Source organism: Drosophila innubila (genome assembly GCF_004354385.1).
Source record: "Drosophila innubila isolate TH190305 chromosome 3R unlocalized genomic scaffold, UK_Dinn_1.0 2_E_3R, whole genome shotgun sequence".
Lineage (NCBI taxonomy): Eukaryota > Metazoa > Arthropoda > Insecta > Diptera > Drosophilidae > Drosophila > Drosophila innubila.
The window spans coordinates 13,235,586-13,260,126 of record NW_022995380.1 but is presented as its reverse complement, the minus strand read 5'-3'; the positions used below and the strand labels follow the sequence as shown (position 1 = coordinate 13,260,126).

The following is a 24,541-nucleotide window of genomic DNA, read 5'->3' as shown; positions in this document are numbered from 1 at the left end:
GAATGCACTTTGCATTTCCTTCTTAGTTTGACCCTGTTACGAACATAAAAATCCTCGGCCGCACAAGCAGACCGTCTCATTTCCCTTTAGTTGCCGAGTGTAATAGCCTTAGTGTTCCTGTTAGTTTCCTCTGGCTGAATGCGTGCTCATTAGTTTCTATTTAAAAGCTGTTGCAGCTTCCTCCTGTAATGCAATGCACCATATCAAAGTTAATCATAACAAGCAGTGCATCCTTTGGCACGTGATATATTGTGATCTGAGAATGAATTGTATATTCCTGGCAGACTCGTGACTGCTGGTTTCTATCTTTTATTTGATTAAAGAAAAGCGAGTTGCAAATCAAGTGCAATCAAGGGCCAAAATTCATTTAGCAAATGAACACGAAATATAAGGCAATAATTGAAATAGACATCGTAACATTTATACCCAAAGTCATGTCTTGCTCTTGACTTGATGACTCGGTTAACTGCTTAATTAACTCAAATTCAAATAGATTTCCTTTGATTTTGAGCGCGTTGCAGTTACTTAAATTGAGCATACGATTTTTGTCTCTCTTTCAGAAGTGTCCCTATTGGTTTAGCCTTGTTGAGGTTTTGCTTCTAGTAGCCTTGTAACATTTAATTTGATTTTTTGTTGTTGCTGCAATACAGATTCTGGCCATGATTCCTTTCCTTATTGAAACTTTTATCAATTTGCTCCAATTCCATTGAATAGCCCACAATCAGAGCTGTTAAAGGGACACTAGTTTAATACCCTTAAAAACATGTAAAGTCTTTTAATATAGTTTAGATTCTAAACTTTAGAAACATTATTCCCTGTTTTGTTATCATTCATTTTAAATCTATGTAATTTAATTTTAGCAAAACAGTAATTCATATGTTTGTTATAGAAATGCGTTCCTAGGGTATATTACGCTCTGCTAATAAAAATTTTTGATTTATTCTTTTAACAATATCCGACCTTGTTTCACAGCATAGATTTTATCCCAATTACGCATAACGTATGTTATATGTTGTATGGTCACTGAGTATTTATATAAAGACTCAACTCCACAAATTTAAAAATGTACCCATATGTACACATATGTACATGTATACTGCTTTCATTTTTATCGAGTTTCTGGGATGCGGTTAAAGTAGAATTCAAAGAAATCAATTTCCCTCTTTTGTGTTCTTAAACAAATAAAACAACCTCACTTATTTGCTTTTCCCGATGGTGAAAATTTTTTGTTTTTATGACGCTCGCGGACTCCTATGATGTTTTAATTATATACTTTATATATGCGATACCTACATATCTCCCAGAATGACATACGTTTCTAGTTTCTCTAGTTAATGCTCTAGAGTCTAGATACTGAAAATATTAAAAGTTATTTGCGTAAATTAATTAAAAGCAGTGATTTAAGTTATTTGGATTATTATTTATTTAATGCAATAAATTTTCTCAGTTAAGAGTTTCACATAGTTTCATGCTCGTTTTTCCATATAAGTATTTAGTTATTAGTTGGTACTTAATGGTAATTTCGCTATATGTTTACACATAATTTACTATATGTATGCATATGTATAGTGTACTTGTATTTATTTAAAATGTTTCTCGTATAATGTTCGTACTTGTATTGTGGCATATATTTACATAGAAGTATTTCAACATTTTGCTAATCCACTGAAACATTTAAGTTTCAGTTTCTTCCCATCAGTTTTGATCTCATTTAAATACGACTAATAAGTTTTTAATTAAATTAATTACGTGCCCAAGCTTGCCTTGGGTCACGTTGGTTTTTAGTCGTAATTAGTTATATGAAAAACACTTAAGGGCTTAGAAATGTATTTTGATTTCGTTTGAAGTATTTTTACTGGTTTCTTAAAGTCTATATATAATCATTGTTTAACATTTTAATGAATGCTGGTTAAATAGTTACCTATATGAGTATGAATTGAATGGAGTTCAATTAATTCGATTGATTTGTTAGAAATTAAATAGGTTAATACTTTATTGGGGTTTGTTTAAAGACGGATGGTTGACCGCAAAGACCGCAAACATTTGATACGTGATTATTGTAGAAAGGCTTTACAAAAAACTGCGGAGTGCCACAGGCTGTTGACCACAGTGTTGCCTCATTTACGCGCAGATGATTGTGGTTGATTTTATTAATGACCGACATGTAACTCATACAAACGCCGTGTGACGCCATTTGGTATTATTTTCTTTATTGTATTCATTTATATCGAGTGTGATTAATGTACATTCGATAATTTGGACTTTAAGTAAATGCGCAGCGACTAATTGCAATTAAGCGTTTATTCTTTATTGCACTTGTGTCAACATTTTGGCTTTTATTTGGCTCTCTGTTTCGATTTCAACCTATTTGCAATTTTTGAGCAGTCATCAAACCAATTTAAAAAAAAAAAATGAATGATAATTTTTACGGACTTGTTATTTTTCTTTTTGGAGAATATTTTTGTTGGTATCATATGAATATTTTTTTACTTTATGTTTTATTTAAAATGGATTCTATTGTGTAAATAAATTCATGTACTCATGCAATTCGCCTGCTGCTTAAACAACATTTTATTCGATATTCAACTAGATTTTCTTTCTTTTATTTACGTCGTTTTAAATGCAATTTATTAGTATCTTAAATACTGTTGCCTACGGCCAAATTTTACGTTTTTTTTTTTTGTTTGCATTTTTATATTCAATTAATTTACATTCGTGTATTGCGTATGTACAGTTGACCCCTACCCTCTTATGCTTACGTACATATTCATGCAAGTCTCTCTTTATCAATTAATTTCGTATATTTTCTCTTGCATTGTTTGCTGTTGTTAATATGCAAATTGAAGAGTTTTTCACATATTTTCCAAATAATTTGTGAGAGAATTTAAGCGAAAATGTTGTTACAAAAATATTAGCGACTTAATGAATTAAATAAAATAAGTTGAGTTATTTTAAACTCTTAAAATGCCACTAAAGGTAAATTTTAAAAAAAAACCCCTTGCTCTTTTCGAATGTGCATTTAGTCCAATTTTTTGTATTGTCGTAATTACATTCAGAGAATAGAATTATTATTGAGATTTCTGTACCTGCTAGAATTTGGAATCGACTATTGTAAAAACCAGTTAAGTGTGAATTTAAATGTGAACATACAAGATTTGCACAAATATGTAAAAGTAAATACAATTCTAAAAAAAAAGCATGGTAAAGTAATTTGAATCCGAATCATAGAATTATGCAGAATAGAATGTTTCGAGTTTGTTTGTTGTAATTATCATAGGTATTACCTTTAGTGCAATTATACATTTTATTTGAGATTTGGATAGTTACAATAACGAATACAAAAAGGATGATAAGAATATTGATGTAATTTCATTTCCCTCTGCTTAAATATTTACGGTTATGCATTCATACAAACATACCTATCCTCATATTTTCAAGAATACTGCAACAAAAAGTCAATTAAGATATATGTATACCTGTTCGAATACATATATTCTTTTTCTGCATATTCCTAAAGATATAAGAAAGTTGCTTAGAGCCCGCAGATCTTATAATTATTTGGAATTTTTTTTCAAACTTTGCATTGCATAATCTCTGTGGTTACGACAGTTTCCTATTAATAATATAAGTCAGCAGATAAAACCAACTAGCTTACAACATGTACTCGATTATACTTCATATGACATAATATTATTTTTACTTAAATCTTATAAATGTAGTTGTTTTTTCCATTGTTTTTTTATTTATTTATAGTTCTGGTTGGCCGAATATTTAGCTTATTTTAACCAATGGATCTGCTACTATGCGTATTTTCCATTAAATCAGCTTATCCTTTTGCCCATCCTCAACATGTCATGTCCTGTGCCCGACCCCAATGACAATAACACTCAGCAGCAGTCCCAAGATGCATAAAGTATAAGCACGAGTTATAGGAGCCGATGAGGTTACCGCAGAGGCAGATGATTCCCCTACAATGATAAACAAAACCAGATGGAAAACGATATTTTTGAAATTCATGAAAATTTAATCCTTAATTTTAAATCAATAAATTATGTTAGATAAGAGTTAAGAAAGACTATTTAAACTATCAATTAATTTTCAACTCATTTAGCCAATGTTTACTATAATAGCCAATGTGTTTTGAAAATAACAAACTTTACGATGAATATAAATTTATATCTATTTATTTCTTATTCCCTTCCCAACAAAGTAACTTGATTTATATAAAAAAATATGATATATTTCAAAAAAAATTATTGTTTTTCGTAGTCTTTAAATAAAGCTGAAGCTGTATTTATATACTATATGTCTTGAAAACTTACCATTTATAATGTTGAGCGTTACCGTCGCACTGGGACTGTTTGAGGGGCTACAAGTGTAATTGCCATTGTCACGCTTCTTGGCCGACTCGATGATTAATGAGCCGATCTGTAGTTCAGCCAGATGCACAGAGATATGCGGGAAAAATAGAAATGGAAAATGTCAACAGAATTGCTTTTTCAGCCAAAAAGCCAAAAAGTTTTCAAGAGAGCAGGCAAAGAGATAAACAACAACAGAGTGGAAGGAGCAACTTCATTTATAACATTTCTGTGGCACGTTAACTAAATATTTATCGTGTGCTTGTGGCACGTTTGGAATGGCCAGCTCTAATTTCTAGATATTATGAATATGTTATTTGGCTAAAAGACTTTGCCAGTCTTTTGGGAAGCGGCACGAACTTATTTTCCGGCAATTTGGTAAATGAAATGCGACATAAATGAAACTTGTATGAAACAATATTGTAATTTTGTGATGTAGGCAGACAATGGTAGCGGGCAGTAGGCGCAGAAGCACGCAGGATACGCAGGATACGGCAGACGGACGTGAGCACACGGACAACAAGGCGCAATTTGAAATCAAGTGTAATTAAATTAAAATGAACAAGGGAACAATCGAACAGACTTACCGTGCTCTGTCCCTCGCCATTTGCCTCCGGCAGATTCGGATCCAATTGTGTGCGATGGCGACGCGAATCGGCGGCCAGCTGCTCGGCACCGTGGTACCACATGATGAACGTTGGAGGCTCCAAGGCGCCGCGCACAATGCAGCGCAGGACGACATTGCTGCCAGCCTTGACATAGCGATCGGGCTCACCCAGGATTTCGGTGCGAGGAACTGCAAAGAGAAGGCAAAATATTCAAGCATACTCGTACATCGTGATGATGTTCATAATTATGATGATGATGATGACGATGAGAGAAATTCGATGGGAAATGCTGCGCGTGCCTCTGTGAAATTGTGACATTGGCGCTAATCTATTGAATTAACAGCTGCTAGTCACGTCGCACACGTAAATCTGCGCACCTTTTCGGGTCGTGCACAGAGCTGAGCTGAGCAGAGCAAAGCAGAGCACAGCACTAGGAAAATCCACTTTTCAATTTTTCACTTACTGATTCTACCTCCCACCCACTGACACGCACTTGCATAACGAACTATGCCTCAGTCAGTGGCAAGTTACAGTTACAATTTACAAGTTACAAGTTGTGTCAAAATTCGAGAACCCATATAAAAAAAAAGTTGAAATTGTTGGCACATACATTCTCACATTACTCGACCCCGCGTGCTTTTCCCGCCCTCCATTGGACAGCAATGTGCGACGTGCGCTTTCAAATTCGACAAAATCACGTATACGCCGGGTTTTCCCTGCTGTTACACACACAAAAATCCTCACACAAAATGAGTGTGTGCTGAGAATTTGCACAAAATGCTGTCTGAGCGTGCGACTGTGTGTATGCGTGTGTATATTGGGGGCTCTTCGTTTTTGGTTTGACACCAAATTGTGTCAGCTTGTCAAAATCGTCATGTTGTGCATGTTAGTTTTCCAGTTGCTTGACTAGAGATGCGCGCGACTGCAAAAAGCGTATGCAATGTTATTAGCCAATGACTCTTTTCCCCCTACCTCCGTCCATTTCACTGGTGCCCTTGTCCCTTGCTTCCCTGTTACACTCTATTTATTTTTTAGTTTTTTCTAAAAAAAAAAAGGGACAATGCACAAGTTATTGCACTCTCAGTCAGGCATCAAGCGGCAACATAAATTGGAAATTTGTTTAGAAAATAGACTCTTCATTTCATAGAAAAATAAGTTGAAAGAATAAATTGTTGAACATTGAAAGGGGTTTTACAATTTCTTGTTTAAGATTTGTTTACCATAAATTTCAAGAAAATAAAACAATGAAAAATAAATGGAAAACAAAACAAAAGAATAGTTTATAGTTTACACAATAACACACAATTTCAATGCGGATAATATCAAAAATTATTAAGTGTTTAGTGTTTATAGAAACTAAATAAAATTTGTGTCGAGCTCATGGTCATTTAATCAATTTTGTTGAATTTGTAAAAGTTCAAGTTAATGTATCGTACGATTACGATACATACGATACGCTTAGAAAGAAATTCACAGAAACTTCAAATTTAAGAATATACCCATTTACATAAATTCTAAGTAACGGGTATAACAAGACAAAAAGTTTGCAAAGCGGTAACCACAATATCAGCTAATTCTATGCTGAATGCGTCGAGTCACCAGTGAACAAGTGAAAACGGAAAGGGGTTTGGGAATAGTGTGAAACAAATGAGAGCAACTTAAATTAATTGGGTTTATGGCCAAATGCTTTTAGGGAAATTAGTTAAGTTTCAAATTTGCACCCGGGTGCAGAGGCTGAGTATAAACATCACTGCGAAATTGTCACTTTTGATGGCGAGATTAAACCAAAAGCGCCAAAGGAAAAACCGTCCAGAAGGAAAGCTGAATTCCACGCTGCCACATACAAAAAAAATTGTCTTTGACTACACAAGATTAGCAGCAAATTAAATAAGCAGACGAACAGAGCACAATACTGTAAATAAATGAGAATCGGGCAGAGGAAGAGGATGAAGAGAAGAGGAGAAAAAGAGCGAAATCAAACGAGACGAGCGAAAACAAATCTCGTAAAACCAAATCTAGTTTGTCGTTCAATGATGTAGAAAAAAATAAATTCATTCATTTCGGTGGGTGTGTGATTGTGTGTGACTGACAATGGGCGAAAATTGATTATTTCTGTAAAAAGCTTTTAAGTGTATAGATTTAAAGCATAACAAAGATTAGAGATATGCGTCTACACTGCTCTGAACTTTGCTCTCATGCCAACAGGTAAACAAGATGTACAATACTGTAGCTTAAGTAGAGATTTTTTGACTGATAACTAAAGCATTCATTCCATATTCATTTGCTTCTTTTTGCGTATCTTTCCATTGTACAGCTTAACATCAAGTAAATGAACCAATACCAAAGAAACTGACGTTTTAACCAACAACAACAAAAATAAATACAAACTCACACAAACACACACACACACACAGCTTCGTAGATACATGGACGCACGCATTGGCATAACAAATTGACCGAAAACTACGACCCTATTACCCCAACGAGCAATGCTGCCAGGAGGGCTCAGAAATCAAGCATCAGGCAGAGCCAGAGACAGGGGCAGAGGAAGAAGTAGAGCCTAACATAAAATACATTGGCATTGGGCACTGGTATTGTGGTGATGGCTGCTAACATGACCACCACTCGGAGCAGGACATCGAAGATAGTCCACAGAGGCGAGAAGGCGAGAATCGACAACATGCAAAGGGAGTTTTAGTTGTTTTGCACAGACAAAACGATGCAATAAATACAAATTACATGGCAGGGCACAAAATCACAAAAATAAGAAAGAAAAGGAAGCTGTAGAGGAAACGGGACGCGAAGTAAAGGGAAACTAGGTGCTGCCGATAATGGTTATGGCAACCAAGTGAACACCAAAACCAGATACCTCTCCACCTCCAGCTTCAGTTCTAGCTCTGGCTCCATCTCCATCTTTCGATCCAGACCCAATACAATACAAAGCCAAAGTTGGACATGGGACCCCGAGTTGGCGGCGCAGTGCCAAATGACTGCAAATAATGACTTTGCTGTTCCTGGCCAAGAAAAACCTCGAAAATGGAAATGCAAAAAAAAACGCCTGCAGACCGCCGGACAAAAGTGAGGTTGGGCACCAAAAATCTATTGTATTCGAATACTCGATAGCAACGCATAGAAATCCTTTATGCTTCAACTTGTCGTTGGATTAACGCAAAATGTGGCCACGCATACATAATTTTTCCTTAATGCCGATCCCATTTCTCTATCCTTGCCCCTTCTTTTTGCGTTTACCGCTCTGCTCATTGAGCTTTTGGCACGAGTTTCCCATTCGTGCCACAACCTGTTGGACACCATTGTCGATGTTTTGAATTCAGCATTACAGTGACGTCCTGCTTTTCGGTATAGCTCTGATCCACACACACACATTCACACTCTAGCGCTTAGCATACAAATTAACTGGAAGGGATAGGCAAAAATCACTTTTGGCAGCTCCTTGTCGAGTTTTCGCAATAATCGCATGTTTTGGTAGCGCTCTCACTTTTTGTCTAATCCCTCTTATACTTATCTTAAACAACAAATCAATAAAGTTTGGACTAAGAATATATTTTATACTAATCAATTCTCATACAATAAGTGTTACTTATGATCTTTGCATCAGATAACTTACTGTCCTATTCGCATTGACATTAACGGAATAGCCTTTAAAAATACGGTCGGCCGGAGTATCTTATGTATCTCATATTTCCAATTTCAAATAAGCATTTATTTACAATTGCAATGAAACCCTTGTGTTTAACTTATGGCCCAAAGTGCAGTGGTCATTTGTGTGTTCTAGTGTATTAAATATGAAATTTAATTAACTCTTTTTAGCCTGAGTCAGAGGATTGTGCCTTAGTCAAACCAACAAACAACTTGCACAAAAGTTTTCTCGTTAAAAAAAAAACTTTTGCTAAAGCTATAGGAAAATTTTCTTTATGCTGGTCAGAAAGAGTTTCCAGATGTTTTTCTATTCAAAACGCAGCGAAACCACAATTTGAATGCAATTTTTGTGAGCAATTGCCAAAGCAAAAGCAAAGCGACCGCATGCAAGTTTTATGCAAATTCACTCTTCCTCCAGTACAGTCTGACGGAAAAGTTTTCCCATATGTACGCTTTCTATACATAGATGGGAATATAAATATGTGAGTGTGTATGTATATAAATATATATACTGCCACTTGACCTTTGACATTATACTTTAATTGCAAGCACTCTGTATGCTCTGACCTCGTAGCAGAACAAGAACCAGACTCATGTCCTTTTCCCTATCCTTGTCCCTGGCCGCGACTTACCAACAACTTGCAGCTGGACACGCGCGCTCACTTTTGGCTCCGTGGAGACCTGACACTCGTAGGTGCCAGCATCGCGCGCCTGCACATATTTAATCTGTAGTGTCCAGTATTTATCCGGCTGTTTCAGCGCAAGGAAACGCTGATCTGCAATGAAGACAGCTCTAGAAAGAGAGATAAATAATAGAATACAAATTAAATAACACCATTCAAAGTTTATTTGATTTTTATAACTATTAATCGACTTCCTATATGTCAGAAGTTAAGTATTTCATATATTTTATTGAATATGCATTAAATATATATTATATAATAAAAGAATCAAATGTAAGCTAAGCTAAACTTTAGCTATTAATCGCAGATAAAAACGAATAAAAGTGTTTTGGGTTAAAAGTCTCAAATGGAATGGTAGTACATATTTCAACTTGTATGTTTGCAATGAGGAAACCATTTCTGGGCGAGTGCAGCAACACTCATAAGTGGCCGGAACAAAAGAAACAATAGTAGTGGCAATAAAAACAGGCCCACTTACTCGCTAAGCTCCGCTGCTAATGGCCACTCAAAGGACACTCAGAGTTATTTAGTTGCGGCATTTAAACAGCTCCAGCCATGCCCACAAACCCACATTGCCTCCTCTCAAGAACCACCCCGTAAGAGTCGACAACAAAGTTGTGTATGAACTGTTGCATCATGCAAATGAGAGGGTGCAAGGCAGATCCAAAGTAAAAAGGGTGGGGAGCGGGATGGGACTGAAATAAGTTTCATTTAATGTTATTGTTGCAATTTTCGAAATTTTCCTCAGCCATTTACACAGAGTGCAAAAATGCTTCCGTCTCCAGTTGAAAGTGCAGCAACTAAAGCTGCCCATGCCACGCCCACACTCCATCCACATGCGTTGACATTGCTTATTATGTGCCCTCTTCCCCTGTCTACCTTCGACCCTCTCTTTACCTACTTCTGTTGCTCCACCCTGGCACTAACAAGTTTTGATACTAAACCCAGATTAGACCCTTGCGTTTTGCACTCGTAAAACTCGGAATTTTATGACTTTTGCCATTTCCTTTGTACCCCCCCGTTTTTTGCTAAGCTCACTCTCTTTCTTTCCCACTCCCAGCTCGGCTTCAACCTCTACTCAAACTCACGAGCTTTGAAAGTATTTCTTGTCCAGATTTTGTAGTTACTTTATAATTTTCATCTCGTTTTTAAAGTTTCGCTCTGTTCCGTTAACTTTTTCCCCACATTATTTTCCATATTTTTTACAACGTTCTCTTTCCCATTTCACATTTCATTCTCTATACATTTCTTTAGCAGCTGACCAGCTTTTTTTGACAAAAGTATCAGCATATCAACTATCCCAACACAATACTTCCATGTGGCGCTGATTCTTATACCCAAAAGTAGAAGTTTATTTTGAGTGGGGTTGGTTTTTCTTGCCATTTATTTATATTAAAATAGAGAAAATTACTTTAAAAGCATGTTATTAAAGAATAAAATTTACATATATTCTGTTGATATTTGATTTTTATTTTTGTTAGGTGGTCATAGCAAACTTAGATTTCGGTTATAAAATTGAAATTTGATATTTGGAGATATTGGAACAAATAAATTGAAGTGTGGAAACTAATGAGATTGAAAATACTATTACAACTAATTTCTCTATTGTACAACTTTAGTTTAGAAAACTGTAACTATTAGATGTAGTTGAGTTGAATCCCTAATGTGAATCGTCTTGTCAACTGTGAGAGTTAAATATTTGCTTAGCTGAAATCTATATAGAATTTAGTAAGAAGCTTAGGGTTAATCTAAGTGCTCCCTTTGGTAATAAATGACACGCATCCCAGGTGCAAAGATAATAGATAACAAGTAGACACCAGCTACACCTGACGTAATTACCCAACCCATACAGTGAACAAACAGAACACGACGTCTGTCAGACATGTGTGTCCTGTCTTGGCCGCACTTTAGGCCAAGTGCAAACAGCAATAATCTATTGTGTGAGCGTGGCTATAAATTCAAAGGGTTGTGTCCAACGGGCAAACAAAAGGGCGCCAAGCACGTGACATTTATATTATAGTGTAAACACATCATTTGAGCTATTATACAATAGACATTCCCCTGCCAAGACCCGTACCTAAATCCGTATACAGACAGTGGACTGTACAATGTTCAGTAGCTAAAAGTTTTTGAAATCTATTTCCATTATGTGTGATGTGGAGGACATCTTTCGTTGCGGAGCTGAATAAGAAAACTTTCTAGATAAATGTGACATAAGACATTGGAGCAGGAAAGGACACGCACACAATCAACCGACGACAACGAATGAGGCGGCGAGGACGAGCACAAGGGCGGAAGTGGCTGTGCAGGAAGGCTGACTACATTGGCTGGCACACAGGAAGCAATCAGTAAAGACACTATCTGAGCTTAATTTCAATCGTACTCTGTGTGCTCCAGGTCCAGCTCCAGCTGCAGCTGTAGCATCATCGTCAACCTTAACTCCAGTCAGCTGCTGCACCTTTGGTTGCAGTTGTCCCCGGTGTGGACAGTCATTCATTCGGGCCAGCCATTCATCCGTTTGGCAGACAAACAGGCAGTCGCCTTATCTAATGTGAAAGGTTCATTGGTTTTACTTTTCTATCAAAGTAATAAGCTGGAAATGTTTGCTTCTCTCTCCGCCCATACCCCTATTCCCCTCTTTGCAGCAGCAAGTGGCAACGTTGGCTAAAAGAAAGCACAAAATTGGAAGACACTTTCAAGTAAAGTTTTTTTTCTGGATTTCACAAAAATGCAATGAAATTGCAGTCTCGAGTTTCCACTTCGGATGCCACAAACACACATTCACGGAATCGACAGGACACACGACAGCCAACTGGCTTCATGTAGATGCCACCTGACAAAATGGTTAGCTTGTTATTGGACACGCAGATCGAAATTGAAATACATGTTGCTACTTGGCCCACTTAATTCATTTTCAAGTAAATTGTTTTCATGTAAAGAGGATTTAGCAGACTTCTCAAAAGCTTGTGAGTGTCCTTTTTCAACTTAAGCTTTTACGTTTGTTTGTAGCTATCTCTTAGTTTGCTATAATATTTTGTATCTATGCACATAACCCAACAAAATAATTATTAACTAATTTTCGTTTCTAGGGATTCATTAGCATTTCTTTACATTGACTACAAGCATCATTTTGACTTTATAATTTATTAGTCAATTGGTCATCAGTATTGAGCATGTGTTTACATATATTGCCTTTAGTAAAAATCATTATAATTATTTTAGCAATTTTCAAACTGTAATTAATATTGCAAATGTGTTCTCCATTAATGTATTTGCCATTAAAATACCGGAAACGTTTGTCAACTAGTTGGAATAAATTTAATTTGTTAATTACCTGTCAACCGTGAGTATGTGTCCATCACGAAGTCGAATCCAGGACACAGATTTGTTGCCGAGTTGTTTAACCTGAAGATAAATAACAAAATATTCTTTAAAATAATGTGTCATAAAACAATAAATTTGACAGAAAATAAATTCTTGCTAGAGCTATAAGACTAAATTAAACAGAAAATGTAAATGAATAACAGACTTTAAGATAGTTTAGAAGTAGGTCAATTGGAAATTAAAATAAGAGTTATGAGAATGTATTCAAGGAATATCCTTATAATATTTTTCTAATCAGTGATAATTAATATTTAAAATCAATTTTAGAAAAGTCAAGTAATTTAATATATCTATTGTAACTAACAACAGCTATCGCTTTAAATTAATCAAGAAAATATCCTCAAGCATTTACACTTTTAAGGTATTAATCTACAATCAACAAGTGACCGTTGTAGCTGATAGCCAGGGATCAAAGGAGGTCAATGGGGGACACCAGAGTGACCACAGATGAACCAAGTGCATGAGCAAATTACTGCGCCAAAATCTATGCAATGCTCTTGTAAATTGATTGCATATAGCACAACAAAATTGAAATGTAATTAAATACCAAAATGGACATGAATCCTATCAAGCAGAAACACACACGCACATTCCTTTAGTTGATATAATCGAAATGTGTCGTAGTTAGTAAATCTAAAATGCATTTGCGCTGTGTCACCCATAGTTTCTGATATAGACATAGGCTCACACATATTTGTATACGAGTGCATTGTGGTCTTCACATTTACATGGAAATTATTTTGTATATTCAACACTTGGGCGCAGATTCAACTCACCATAGGCAGTTGACCCATTAAATGTGCTGATTTGTCGCCGTTCTGTAATTTGGATGTAATGGACTCATTAGGCACTCGTTGCATGTGTCAGATTTAATTATGGTAGAGAATCACCAGATATTCTGTAATTTTATACATTCTGTCTGTTCTGTAAAGAACAGAGTCCGAGTCTATGTGGCTAGAGACTTTAAATATGCCAATTGCTACCTGAAACGGAGTCAAAAGGATGCTCAACCTACTTCACCTGACGAGGCAACTTCAGCTTGGCTTTGGACAAGTGCAACCAATTTCGACTATTGCTGTGCCTGCGACAGGCTTGTGGCATGGTATGGACATGGAATGGACATGGAATGAAGGCATGAGGCAAGTCGTCGCACAACTGTGGCACTTAAAATGGCAGTTGGACAAAGAGCTGCATGGTATGCCAGTCGCAGCAAAGCCAGCTGGACATAAAGTGTAAAAGAAACGGGTAGGAGGACGACTAAGAGTGCGAGTACTCGTAATTGACAAACATTGAGAAGCGAGCTATTCACTTTTCTTCTTCACTTTCGAACAGGAGATGGTAGGCAACTGCCGTTGATATTGTGGCACTTAATTGAGCATGACAACGAAAAATTAACATTGTTCCTTTTTTGGAAATGGAAATTTCAGCGCAAGGCGGCATGCATTAAATATTTTTCATCAGAGGCAGCTACCAGCTGTCTGCCCCACGATTAATAGCCATGGCCACAATTTGTGTGAGAGCCCCACAAGAATTTGAATTTCATTCAGCCAGTGAGCTGCGTTGTTCAGGCCAATTAGTGGGCGTGCTATTTATTCTGGCCTTTAAGAGAATGCCAAAATTATATGCCTTCAACTTCCTATTGCTTTGTTCTAAATATAAATTTGACTGGTGCGTGATAATTAGCTCTGATGTTCGATGCCATATTGTACGAGAAGGAGATTAAATTCAAATGTAGCCTCTCTCTCCAAAATTCATGCTTTTAAATTCATTTTTCAAGAGCCACTTTTAACTTTCTTTTAACATTGCTGACTAAACTATAACTTTAAATTATGAGTATTAACTAACATTGCATTTTATTCTTATAAAACGACTAGAGTACTATATGTTATTTGTTGTGCTGCATTTTATTTCTATAAAACAACTAGAGGACTATATCTTTATATTTACTATATCTATATTATCAGTCAGCCAGTTAACACCTTAAATTATTAGATTATATACTATAACTAAAATGTTCCTCTTGTCATTAAATGCAATGTGTTTTTGTAATTAATATTTTACAGCACGCCGATGACTAAAGCTAAGTTTTATTTTCAATTTGTTTACTGAAATACAATTGGGAATCGACTTGAATTGCTTTACGTGAGCCTCACTTTAAAGTTCTCTAGGGATATTATATCATTTGTTGAATTCGGAGAGAGCGCGAGAGGCAGATAAAGGGAGAGAGAGAGCAACAGTCACGTAATGCCATAAAACTAATTTGTTTAAATTTAATTTCGGTTTTCGGTGAGCGCAATACAATATTTACAACTTCTAAGCAAACAATTTGCATGTTGCCGGTCAAAGTTGACCTTTAAACACCTGCGCAAACAGAAATCGTCCCTGTTGCCCCCTTCCAACGCCCGAGGGCCATAATTTGGTGGCATTTGTTTTTGAGCTTTGTGTTAAATACACGATGCGGTCACACCTCATGGCCGAGAGCTTCGAGTTGCTTCGCAAATATTTACGCAATAAAATTTAATGTGTTTCCTATGGCTGGGATGCTAATGGTTAGCAGGCGAGTGGGAAAAGCGGGGAAATGGGGCGATATAGGGTGAAAATAATAATAATTACAAAGAAAAACATGCACGCAGAGTCTGAGCACGCAAAGCTATACAAAATAATAGCAATAAAAATCAAATAAACCAAAACTACTATACTATAGATATAGAAATTTTTGTGCCGCCTAAGCAGTCCGATAATAGCAATACTAATTCGAGTTAGGGTTGAGCTTACCCGACATGGCAGATACGCGTGAGTACCGATCTGTGTGGTCACATTCGATGTAGCGAAGCCATCCAGATAGGGCTCCACAAGGACACCACCCGCCAACAGGGCGCCGACCTCTGGCATTAAAGAGGAACCCTCGGCCGCCATAAATGCTGCTGCCGCTGAGGAGGACGACGATGATGCTGACGATGAGGAGGATGAGGAGGATGATGATGTGTCCATGCCGTTTTCATCGAAGCTGGCGGGGGCTGTGGCTGCTGCTGCTGCTGTTGCTGCTGTCGTCTGTGGATGCGATGCTGAAATTGATTTGGTCACAGAAAAAAGAAAGTTGTTTTCTTGTTAATCGAAATGGCAATTTGGGCTACGATTCTGCAAAAGCTTCTGTCACGTACATGACACACGTGAGATTCAAAGGTGTTATAAGGAGTAATAGAAGCCAATGGGCTGATTTAAGATGTACATATTTAAGTATGTGGACTATTTAAAAATAAACTTGATTTGCTTTGACATTAAAGATGAATTACTAAGTAGATATTAATAATCAGCTATTAAGAAGCTCCAAAAACTTTTATTTTAGAATCAAAAAAATAAACTTTAGTGTGATTAGTTTCGTTTTAAAATAAAAGTTATTTTAGATTCAAAGTCAATAAATATTTAAAATAAATGTTCTGAGTTATAGTAGCTTTCTGATAAATTCTTTATTGTTTTACAAATTGTGAAGCATATTGCTTAATTTGAAACATAGGCCTCATATATATCTTTTACCTTAATTTTTTCTGACTTAAATGATTAAATAATTTCGCACTTCGTTTCATGTGGCTTTTCAGATTGAAAGACTGAGCCCAGTGGGATTCACACCGCAACACACACCCAACCTCTAACGAGAATAACATCAACAACAATAATATAACAACATTAATTGACGATGTGGCAAATATGCGCATGACGCATATTCACACAAAACCCGCAATGCGAGCTAACAGCTAAACCGCCAAGTCAGCCAACCAGCCGTGAGTATCTCCCTCACCTTTACACACCCACACACCCACACACACTCGCACACACACTCGCATAAGAGGCAGCTGCAGGTGACGGCACATGGCGTGTCTGCTTTTGTTTGGTGGCGACTGTCAGTTTTTGGTTTCGAATTAATCAACGGCGTTTAAGTGGCTGCTACGAGTCGTCACCACTCAGCAACCACCACCATCGCTGGCATCACACCAAGGTCTACACACAAACCAACGCACCACTCGATTTGACAGTGGTGTTGTGATTTTCGCGCTGCAAAGTTTTTTTTTTTAATGAATGGCGTTCATTAAAATTGATTGTTGTTTGCGGCGTCACCACAGCCGATGACTTGGCGATAGCCAAAAACACTCATCTGTAGGTGGGTGGCAGTGGGTCATGCGGGTGAGTTGTTGAGCGGGACTGAGGTGAGGAGACTGAGGACAGCGGTCAGGAGTCAGGAGTCAGGAGTCAGGCGCATTGGCAATGGTAGCTGCTACGCATGATATTTGCTGAATCGCCAATTAACCAACAATTTCTCCAAATGAAATGCTTTTCGGCTAACTCCTCCGGCCTCCCTCCTCTCCCCCTACATTCGTCTTTCCCGACCAAATTTCCATTGATTTTGCGCGTTTTGGAATTGATTTAGTTGACTCCATTCCTGTCTGCTGACTGCACAGACCGTATTCAGAGCCACTTGTCGGTAAAAACGTATTTTTCGTAATGCCCCAGGTCCCAAATCGGGCCTTTGTTGCCAACTTTGAATTTGACGCATTTGTCGCTTCACGTCCGTCGCCTGTCACTGACAGTTTCACTTGATTTCCTTTTCAGTTTTGCTTTTATTTTAAGCTGCGATTTCAAAATGAACGTGTGCTGAAATTGAAAACGCGCCCATCAACTTTTAGATGCTTCGATTGCTGGCAATTGGAATCGGGATCTATTTTGCGCTGACCCAAATGCCCACTCAGCTGAAAATGCAATTTTTGAAATATGAAAAATGGCAAATATTTATTTTTACATTTTTCTTGCATATTTTTTTAATTGTGTATTCTTTGATTGGGGTATTAGAGTTTCACATTGAGGTACAGCATAAAACTAATTGGAGCATTTAAGCAACCAGCGAGTATTCAAGTTGTAGATACCCTGTAGCAAAAGTTGACAACTGGCAAATTGAAACGCATATTTTTATATATGAAATCGGAAGCGAAAATCTAACATGCTCACTTTCCTTAATTTATTTTTTGTCAAGAAAAAATTTTATCATTACAATATTCGATCTAAATTAAAGTTGTAGACGTTTTTATAAAACTGCGATTAAATGACTGATCGACCAAGTGTAGATTTTTCAAAGTGCTAACCAAGTCTTCGTGTAAACCGTAAAATAGACTGCTAGAATAGGATTATTGGCTTCAAAATGTGTGGCAATTTATTGTATGCAAATTTGGCAGATTAATTTAGCTTAAATAAAACTCATTTTTAAAAAAAACTGTGCTAAAACGGGGCTGAAAGTTGTTGTTTATTTTAATTTTGTAGATTTTGCAAAGCTTATTTGTTTTTTTGAGTTTTTTCCTTAATAAAATTTAGGTATATCTTTAATAAACGCTGTTGATTAGAAACAAATCGTGCATAAATAAATAAATTAATTAATTGACTGACTAGAAATGTATCTTTCATTTACAATAAGCACTTTAAAGACAAAATCAACAACGCACAGACACAAAAGAGCTTAACCACAATATGCGAATTAAAAAAAACCAAATACTGTTTCCCTTTAGTCATACAATTTGATCGGAGCTTGTACTCCAATTAAAACGGCGACTGATTTCGAGTTTGACAACTCGTACGTCAATTTAATTGCGACGACCTTTTGATGGAAACGGTGACGGTTAACGTCAGTCGGGTTAGAAAGCTAGCAGGGGTCGAGGCATGACATGAAGGAGTCAGTGGATGTGTTTGCCATATGCCTGGAGGGCTGACAGGCAGCTGAATGTAGTGAGGGGCAGACGTGGCTCCCTCTGTTCCAGAAATCAGCAATCATTTCATCTTTGCGTATTTTTTTACTCTTCAGCCTTTGGCAGGAACGCTCTGTCAGTGACAGCGTGTGGCAGAGCCACAAAAGTGGAAGCAACGAAATTGACAAAAGGTTTCATGCAACCAATGCCACAGCCGGGGCCCTATCGCAATGCTCTACAGTCGCCTTTGCCTCGCTGACAAATATACGCACGAGTGCCTACATAACATCCAAACATGCGCACACAGATACAAAACAGCTAGAGGCAACACAACCACTAACACACATACACACACACACACACAGTCACAAGCATTGCTATCGACAGGCAAAAATTGGAGACGCGTTGAAAAGATCAAAGCCGTTCAATTGTCAGTGACGAAAGCTTGAGAGCCACGCAGGTGCCACGGGGCAAGGGGTAAGGGACTGAAGTGGAGTGAAGTGGAGGCAACAATGCGGGTTCCCTGTCCTCGGATTTGTCGGCGCAGTGTGTGATTTGTCAAAGCACGCCATGATTTGTCCTGCCCCTGGGCCAGTTCGCACTCAAACAATTTTCCTAGGCTATCTTCAGCATTTGCTTCAAATTTGCCAGTGGCAAAAATTTGTGGCGTTTGCAGTTTTCACTGCACTGAAACTGCCAATTATGCAGGCAGAGGGAGATTATGAATTCTGTACAGCAATTTAAAGAGGGTTGAGAAAAAAATGTAAAGCTGAAACGATTTGAATATTTACGAGCGATCTGATATATATTTATGGGCATGTAATGTTTGTGGTTTCGAAGAAATGATGTGGATTCTTAGTCTGCTTGACAGGACTTAGAGCATTTAGAATGAAAGAAAGTTCTCTGATGAGCAATGAGTTTGATTGACACTAAATGATTCGATAAAGAGATCATTTATCAATTAAGCTTCAGTATTTCATTACATGCGAATTTAAGATTCGACCTCAAGGGAGATAACAAACTTAGTATCCATATCCATGATAAGATAATATTTATTGCCATCAAAAGTAACTTAAATTTCACAGAAAGAAATCTAGGTGTCTTTTAGATTATAGCATTATGGATTTCTATAAACAAATTGTAATATACAAACTCAAATTGTATAATAAACAGACTTACAAAATTCGAAAGCTGTACTCAATTCTCTAACGGGTTGAAGGTAAGAAATAAAATTGTATCCATTTGAATCGAACATAAGAAATTGTGTAATGCATTTGTAGTTTTCGAATCGAAGATGTGCAGTTCCGGCTCTTGTTGTCAGACTTGTCAGCCTTGCTGCTTACCATGCTGTCAACCCTGCTATCAACCCTGCTGCCAACCCTGCTGCCAACCCTGCTGTCAATCATGCTGCAGCCCTTGCTGTCAGCCATGCTGTACTCCATGTTGTCAACCTTGCTGTAGCCCATGCTGTCAACCTTGCTGTAGCAGTTGCAGTTCATGTTGCAGTGGTTGCTGTGGTAAATGTGGACCGTGCTGCTCACCTGCATGCTGCGGTGGCTGCTGCGGTAGCTGCTGCGGTCCATGTTGTGGCAGTTGTTGTGGAAAATGTGGACCATGCTGTGGACCATGCTGTGGACCCTGCTGCAGTCCCTGCTGCGGGGCCTCCTGTTGTGGTCCTTGTTGTGGACCTTGTTGCAGTCAATGCTGTGGATCTAAATGCTGCTAACCCACCGATCGTCATCCGCTTAAGCTACTACTAACATAGATTCGGTATAACCCGTTAGAGAATTGATATATAACATCCACACTTCGAACAATAAAAAATGTTTTTTATTATAAGTAACTAATTCCTTTAGGTGATTTATTTTAAAGACAAGTTAGCAATTAAAATTGGTATTTTAAGGATTAAAGATTTTCTTCAAAATTTATAGCAGTCTTTGCTCTACAAAAGATTAAATTAAACTTTCTTATGAAAACTGTTTATGTCTTATGTTTTTTTTTGTCTTTGAAAGTGTAATTCATTTGTTGGATATTGCATTGTTTGTTGGTTTTTTTGTTGTGGCAAGAGAAACTGCTGTTGGCAGCACATTAATAAAGGTATAAGACGAAACATTTTGTGTAACTTTGGATCAGATATAAGTTGGTCATTTAAAAGTTATGTGAATTAGTAAACAAAACTTTGTGTACGAAGAATTAATTAAAATATCAATTTCAGCAGCACGGCAGGGACACTACACGACAACAAAGTACACACAGCTCACACACACACGAAATGAAAACAAAACACGAAAAACATACACACACACACACACACACTCAAACAGTGGAAGATGAGTACCAGAAATTACTTACAAGCTTTTGGGGGATACGCACAAAGTCAACGTTGACAACTTCAAGAATCTGAGAGAGACTCGTATTCGCATAACCGGATGTTATTTACAGCTGCTGCAGTCAGCGGCAGCTCACACAACTTTGCATACTTTAATTAAGCATACTACATTGCAGATGTACACATACATACAGAGAGGAAGAGAGAGAAAGACACACACAGATTCAGAGCCAAAGCAAGCGAAGGAAAACTTTAAATAAATGCTTGTTAAATGTCGCAAAATTGCCCGCAGACTTTTCTCAGTACCAACTAAGTAACAACCTTCGACATTCTGCGGCAGTTACTTAACAATTTCACTGGAAAATGCCCAAAAGCATGTTCCGGCACACTCAGTACATACATACTCGAATACATACATGTATAGATAGAGATACTGGCGACAGTCACATTCTGTTTGCCATGGTCCAGTTACAGCGAACTTAATTAGGGTTAATTAATGTTAGAAAAACACACAGATACAGTCACAATTATTGACTAACGACAAGCTGCGACACACAGCAGCAGCTTCAGCTGAGGCAGACAAACCGGAAATGAGTTTTCAAAAGGCCGGAAGGCAGCAATTATGCGAGTTGCTTTGTGTAAAAGCTATTTTCTAGCTACTTTTCTATATTTCTCTCGTTTTCTGTTCCTCTCACTTTATCAGTCTCTCCTCTCCTATATTTCTAACTGTTTTAATTACTCTAGATATCGACATTTTACTAGACACTTTACTATATCAAAAGGTTGCAGTATTTAATGCCCATATACGTAGTAAGAAATAAGGAGGCAGACGGGTCCAGAAACCTATTTGCATATCATCACCCAACGCCTGCTTTAGAGACTTTTCTTGATCAGGATAGAAAGCAAAAAAAAAGTGACTTTATGTTTGTGTACTTTGCGTATGTTTACACCATGTAACATGGCAAATCCAATTTAGACTGCTTCCCCTCTTTTTCTGTATTACTCTGCTCTACCTTTGGCTATATACACATACTACAATGTCAGCTCGACTGTGTACTTGAGGCGTGGCATTGCACGGCCCTTTTGAGGTAGCTCGTTATCATAGTTCACTCAATCTCAATACGTGTGTACCCTGATTTCATTTTATTTCACCTTTGCTGTAGCCTGACAAATTTATTGGTCGCGGAGGAGAGAGGAAAAAAGGAATTGAAAACTTGGATTAAATTGAAGAAATTGAAAGAGTGGAGAACTAGCTTTTTTAGTCAATGCCATTAACCTTAAAATGGATACACAAGCTGCATGGCATATATAAAATATTATAATAATATTATTTTTCATGATCTATATGAGATTTGGTGTAGAATATCAGAGAGGTTGCAAAACAGTTGGATGAATTTAAATAAATAAAACATTTTAATCTGTAACAAGTTCGTTTCAGGTATAAATAGCTGAATTTGGGTTATATTTGTAATGTTTACAGAGCTGTTTATTTATATTCAACAATGAATAAACTCAATTTATTCACTATTCAAACACACGCCAATCACAACAGCCTGGTGTATCTGTATCTATATCTTTGTTTTTAATGCAGAAATCAGAAAAAATGTTGACATATTTGTTGCCTGGAGTTGTCATAAATATTTGACATGCTGCAAATACATTTATGTTTTTATTTCTTGTGCAAACCAAATTTTAATTATGCTTTAGATAAACGTGACGACCAATGTTTGGGTTTACATTACGACAACACATTGCAAGTGCAAATGCATTTGATTTGTTTCAATGTAAAACCAAGTAAATAAATAAATAAATATTAATATTGAAATAACCACAAACATATATAGTATATGCAGATGAAAAAGAGAAGAGAAACAATAACAACAACATTTATATTCTGACAACCATTAGATCACGCTTAATAAACCCTAATAGTCTGTGGTCTCGCAATTTGTGCACTTTATTCTGACTCATCCTGACACTGAGAGAATGTCCATCAAAAATGCATTTGGAGCATCGATTAGCACGTATTTTGCATTTGTCGCTAGTTTCAATCCATTTATTATTCTATTTATTTATTAATTATGCAATAAATAATGTGTTTATCGGCTCCATGGTAAAATTGTCAGCCTTAACCGCAAATAGATTGCCAGCTTTAATTTTTTTCATGACTTGGCTGCCTTTCTTGTTCTGATAAAAACGAGGTTTTTGTTACGCATCTGTGTCTTCAAGTTGTATGGATTTAAATGTTTAAATATTATATATGTGAGGCCAGCTATACTTAGACCACAACAGAACTAACATAATTAAAGGATTAAGTAACCTTTAGATTGAATCTGTAATTTAAGTTAAGTGAAAATATAATAATTTCGAAAATGTTAATTCCTCTTGTTGTGGAAGTGTGTAATAGAATATATTATTTATTAAATGCAACGTTAATTTCGCAGCTTTACCGCAAAACATGTTGCAAATTGCCAAATGAACATGGCCTTGCATTAGATTTCAATTTGTGAGAGGTAAACATATTGTTGAAATGTTGGTGGACTGCTGGGGGATTAACAAACTTTGCCACATCCGCATAATGCATTTGATAATGAATGAATGGAATGGAATATTTTGCATTTGCAACATATTTTGCTGTTGTGGCAAATTAGCCGAGTTCAGTTTAGCGTTATGTAATTTCCTAATGGACACTGATGTGAGTGCTCTAGATACAGACATAATAGCACTCACTTTGCACACACACCACAATATTGGTGCACCTACGTGTTAGGTAGGTGTAAATCTCCAACTGTGGCTACATTCATCCATCATTAGTTCAACACAAAAAGGATTTTATGATGCGGTAATGGTGACATAAAAGCACGCACCTCTCCACTCGACTCCCTTTTGAATTGATGTGAAGAGTGGTGCGGCGTTTCAGGTATTTTTTATGTTTTATGCCTTTTAAGCAAACAAGTTGGTGTATTTTTGAGCTAAGCTTAGCGTACGAGTATACTAAGGACATAAACTGTCGACTGTCTACTGTCGACTGTCAACTGTCGTCTTTTCACACACATTTTAACTAAGCCACAACTTCCGCAACGTGTCATTCAGGCCGCTCGTATACTGTTACGTCGCCTCTTCCCCTCCGAGTCCATCTACTGATCATAAAGTGCATAGTAGCATCACAGCCAACACGTAGGCTCGCCTCGAGCTGCTGCTTATCATACCCTGTAGCCGCAAGTTGTGTAAATCTTGTGACAGTTGGGTGACAAGAATAACACCTTATATTATATGTACTTTTTAGCTACATTTGACACGCAGACTTAGGTATATGCTCTGATAATAATAAGCATTACATTATATACGATCAATGGAAATGAACATATAAGTTGACATTAGAGTATCCCATAGTTTAATAGTCGAATAGTCTAATAGTCGAATAGTGTACACTTATTTGCTGTTTTATGGTAATGTGGGCATGCGTTGTTCACACGTATTCGACCGCCTTTGGCCGTAACTCAACGCCACGTCGCATAACTTAGTTTTCTATGCTTAATACAGTTTTACGGGCACTGCACAGCATCCGGGCCATGTTGTACCCTCCCCTTATCGCCATTTCACTTTCATTCACCGCTGCTTCAAATGCTGCCCCTGTTCCGCTGTCAGGAGTCAGAAGCGACAACATTGCCGGATGCTCTGCAAATACTTTAAAACGCATAAAAATTCCAACACGTCGTAAACTCAGAGCTTTTAACAGTCCCTGCCCCAAACCCCCTCCCCACTAGCAGTCAGCAATCAACTACACACACATACA

General features: G+C 37.2%; 1 protein-coding gene and 1 long non-coding RNA gene across 2 annotated transcripts; one reads left to right on the top strand and one right to left on the bottom strand.

The window, feature by feature from the left end:
* Positions 1-3,742: 3,742 nt before the first annotated feature.
* Positions 3,743-15,606, bottom strand: LOC117792643 (hemicentin-2). Its single transcript, XM_034632856.1, has 6 exons — positions 15,466-15,606; positions 12,641-12,711; positions 9,256-9,416; positions 4,946-5,154; positions 4,323-4,428; positions 3,743-3,968 (listed from the first exon to the last, which is right to left on the bottom strand). Exons 1-6 carry the CDS (start codon positions 15,604-15,606, stop codon positions 3,853-3,855), a joined length of 804 nt encoding a protein of 267 aa, XP_034488747.1. The 3' UTR covers positions 3,743-3,852.
* A 3,931-nt stretch (positions 15,607-19,537) lies between these two features.
* On the top strand, positions 19,538-20,263 carry LOC117791004. Its single transcript, XR_004618013.1, has 2 exons — positions 19,538-19,635; positions 19,697-20,263. It is a non-coding gene; the product is annotated as an uncharacterized LOC117791004 (long non-coding RNA).
* The last annotated feature ends 4,278 nt before the right edge of the window (positions 20,264-24,541 follow it).

Bases quoted from the DNA above. Each gene is read 5' to 3' on its own strand.
- LOC117792643 (XM_034632856.1), bottom strand. From the start codon at position 15,606: ATGGCGGCCGAGGGTTCCTCTTTAATGCCAGAGGTCGGCGCCCTGTTG. The intron at 5,155-9,255 runs GTAAGTCGCGGC...TTCTCTTTGCAG, and splicing joins TGTCCAGCTGCAAGTTGTTG to TTCCTCGCACCGAAATCCTG. The intron at 3,969-4,322 runs GTAAGTTTTCAA...TTATCATTGTAG, and splicing joins AACGCTCAACATTATAAATG to GGGAATCATCTGCCTCTGCG.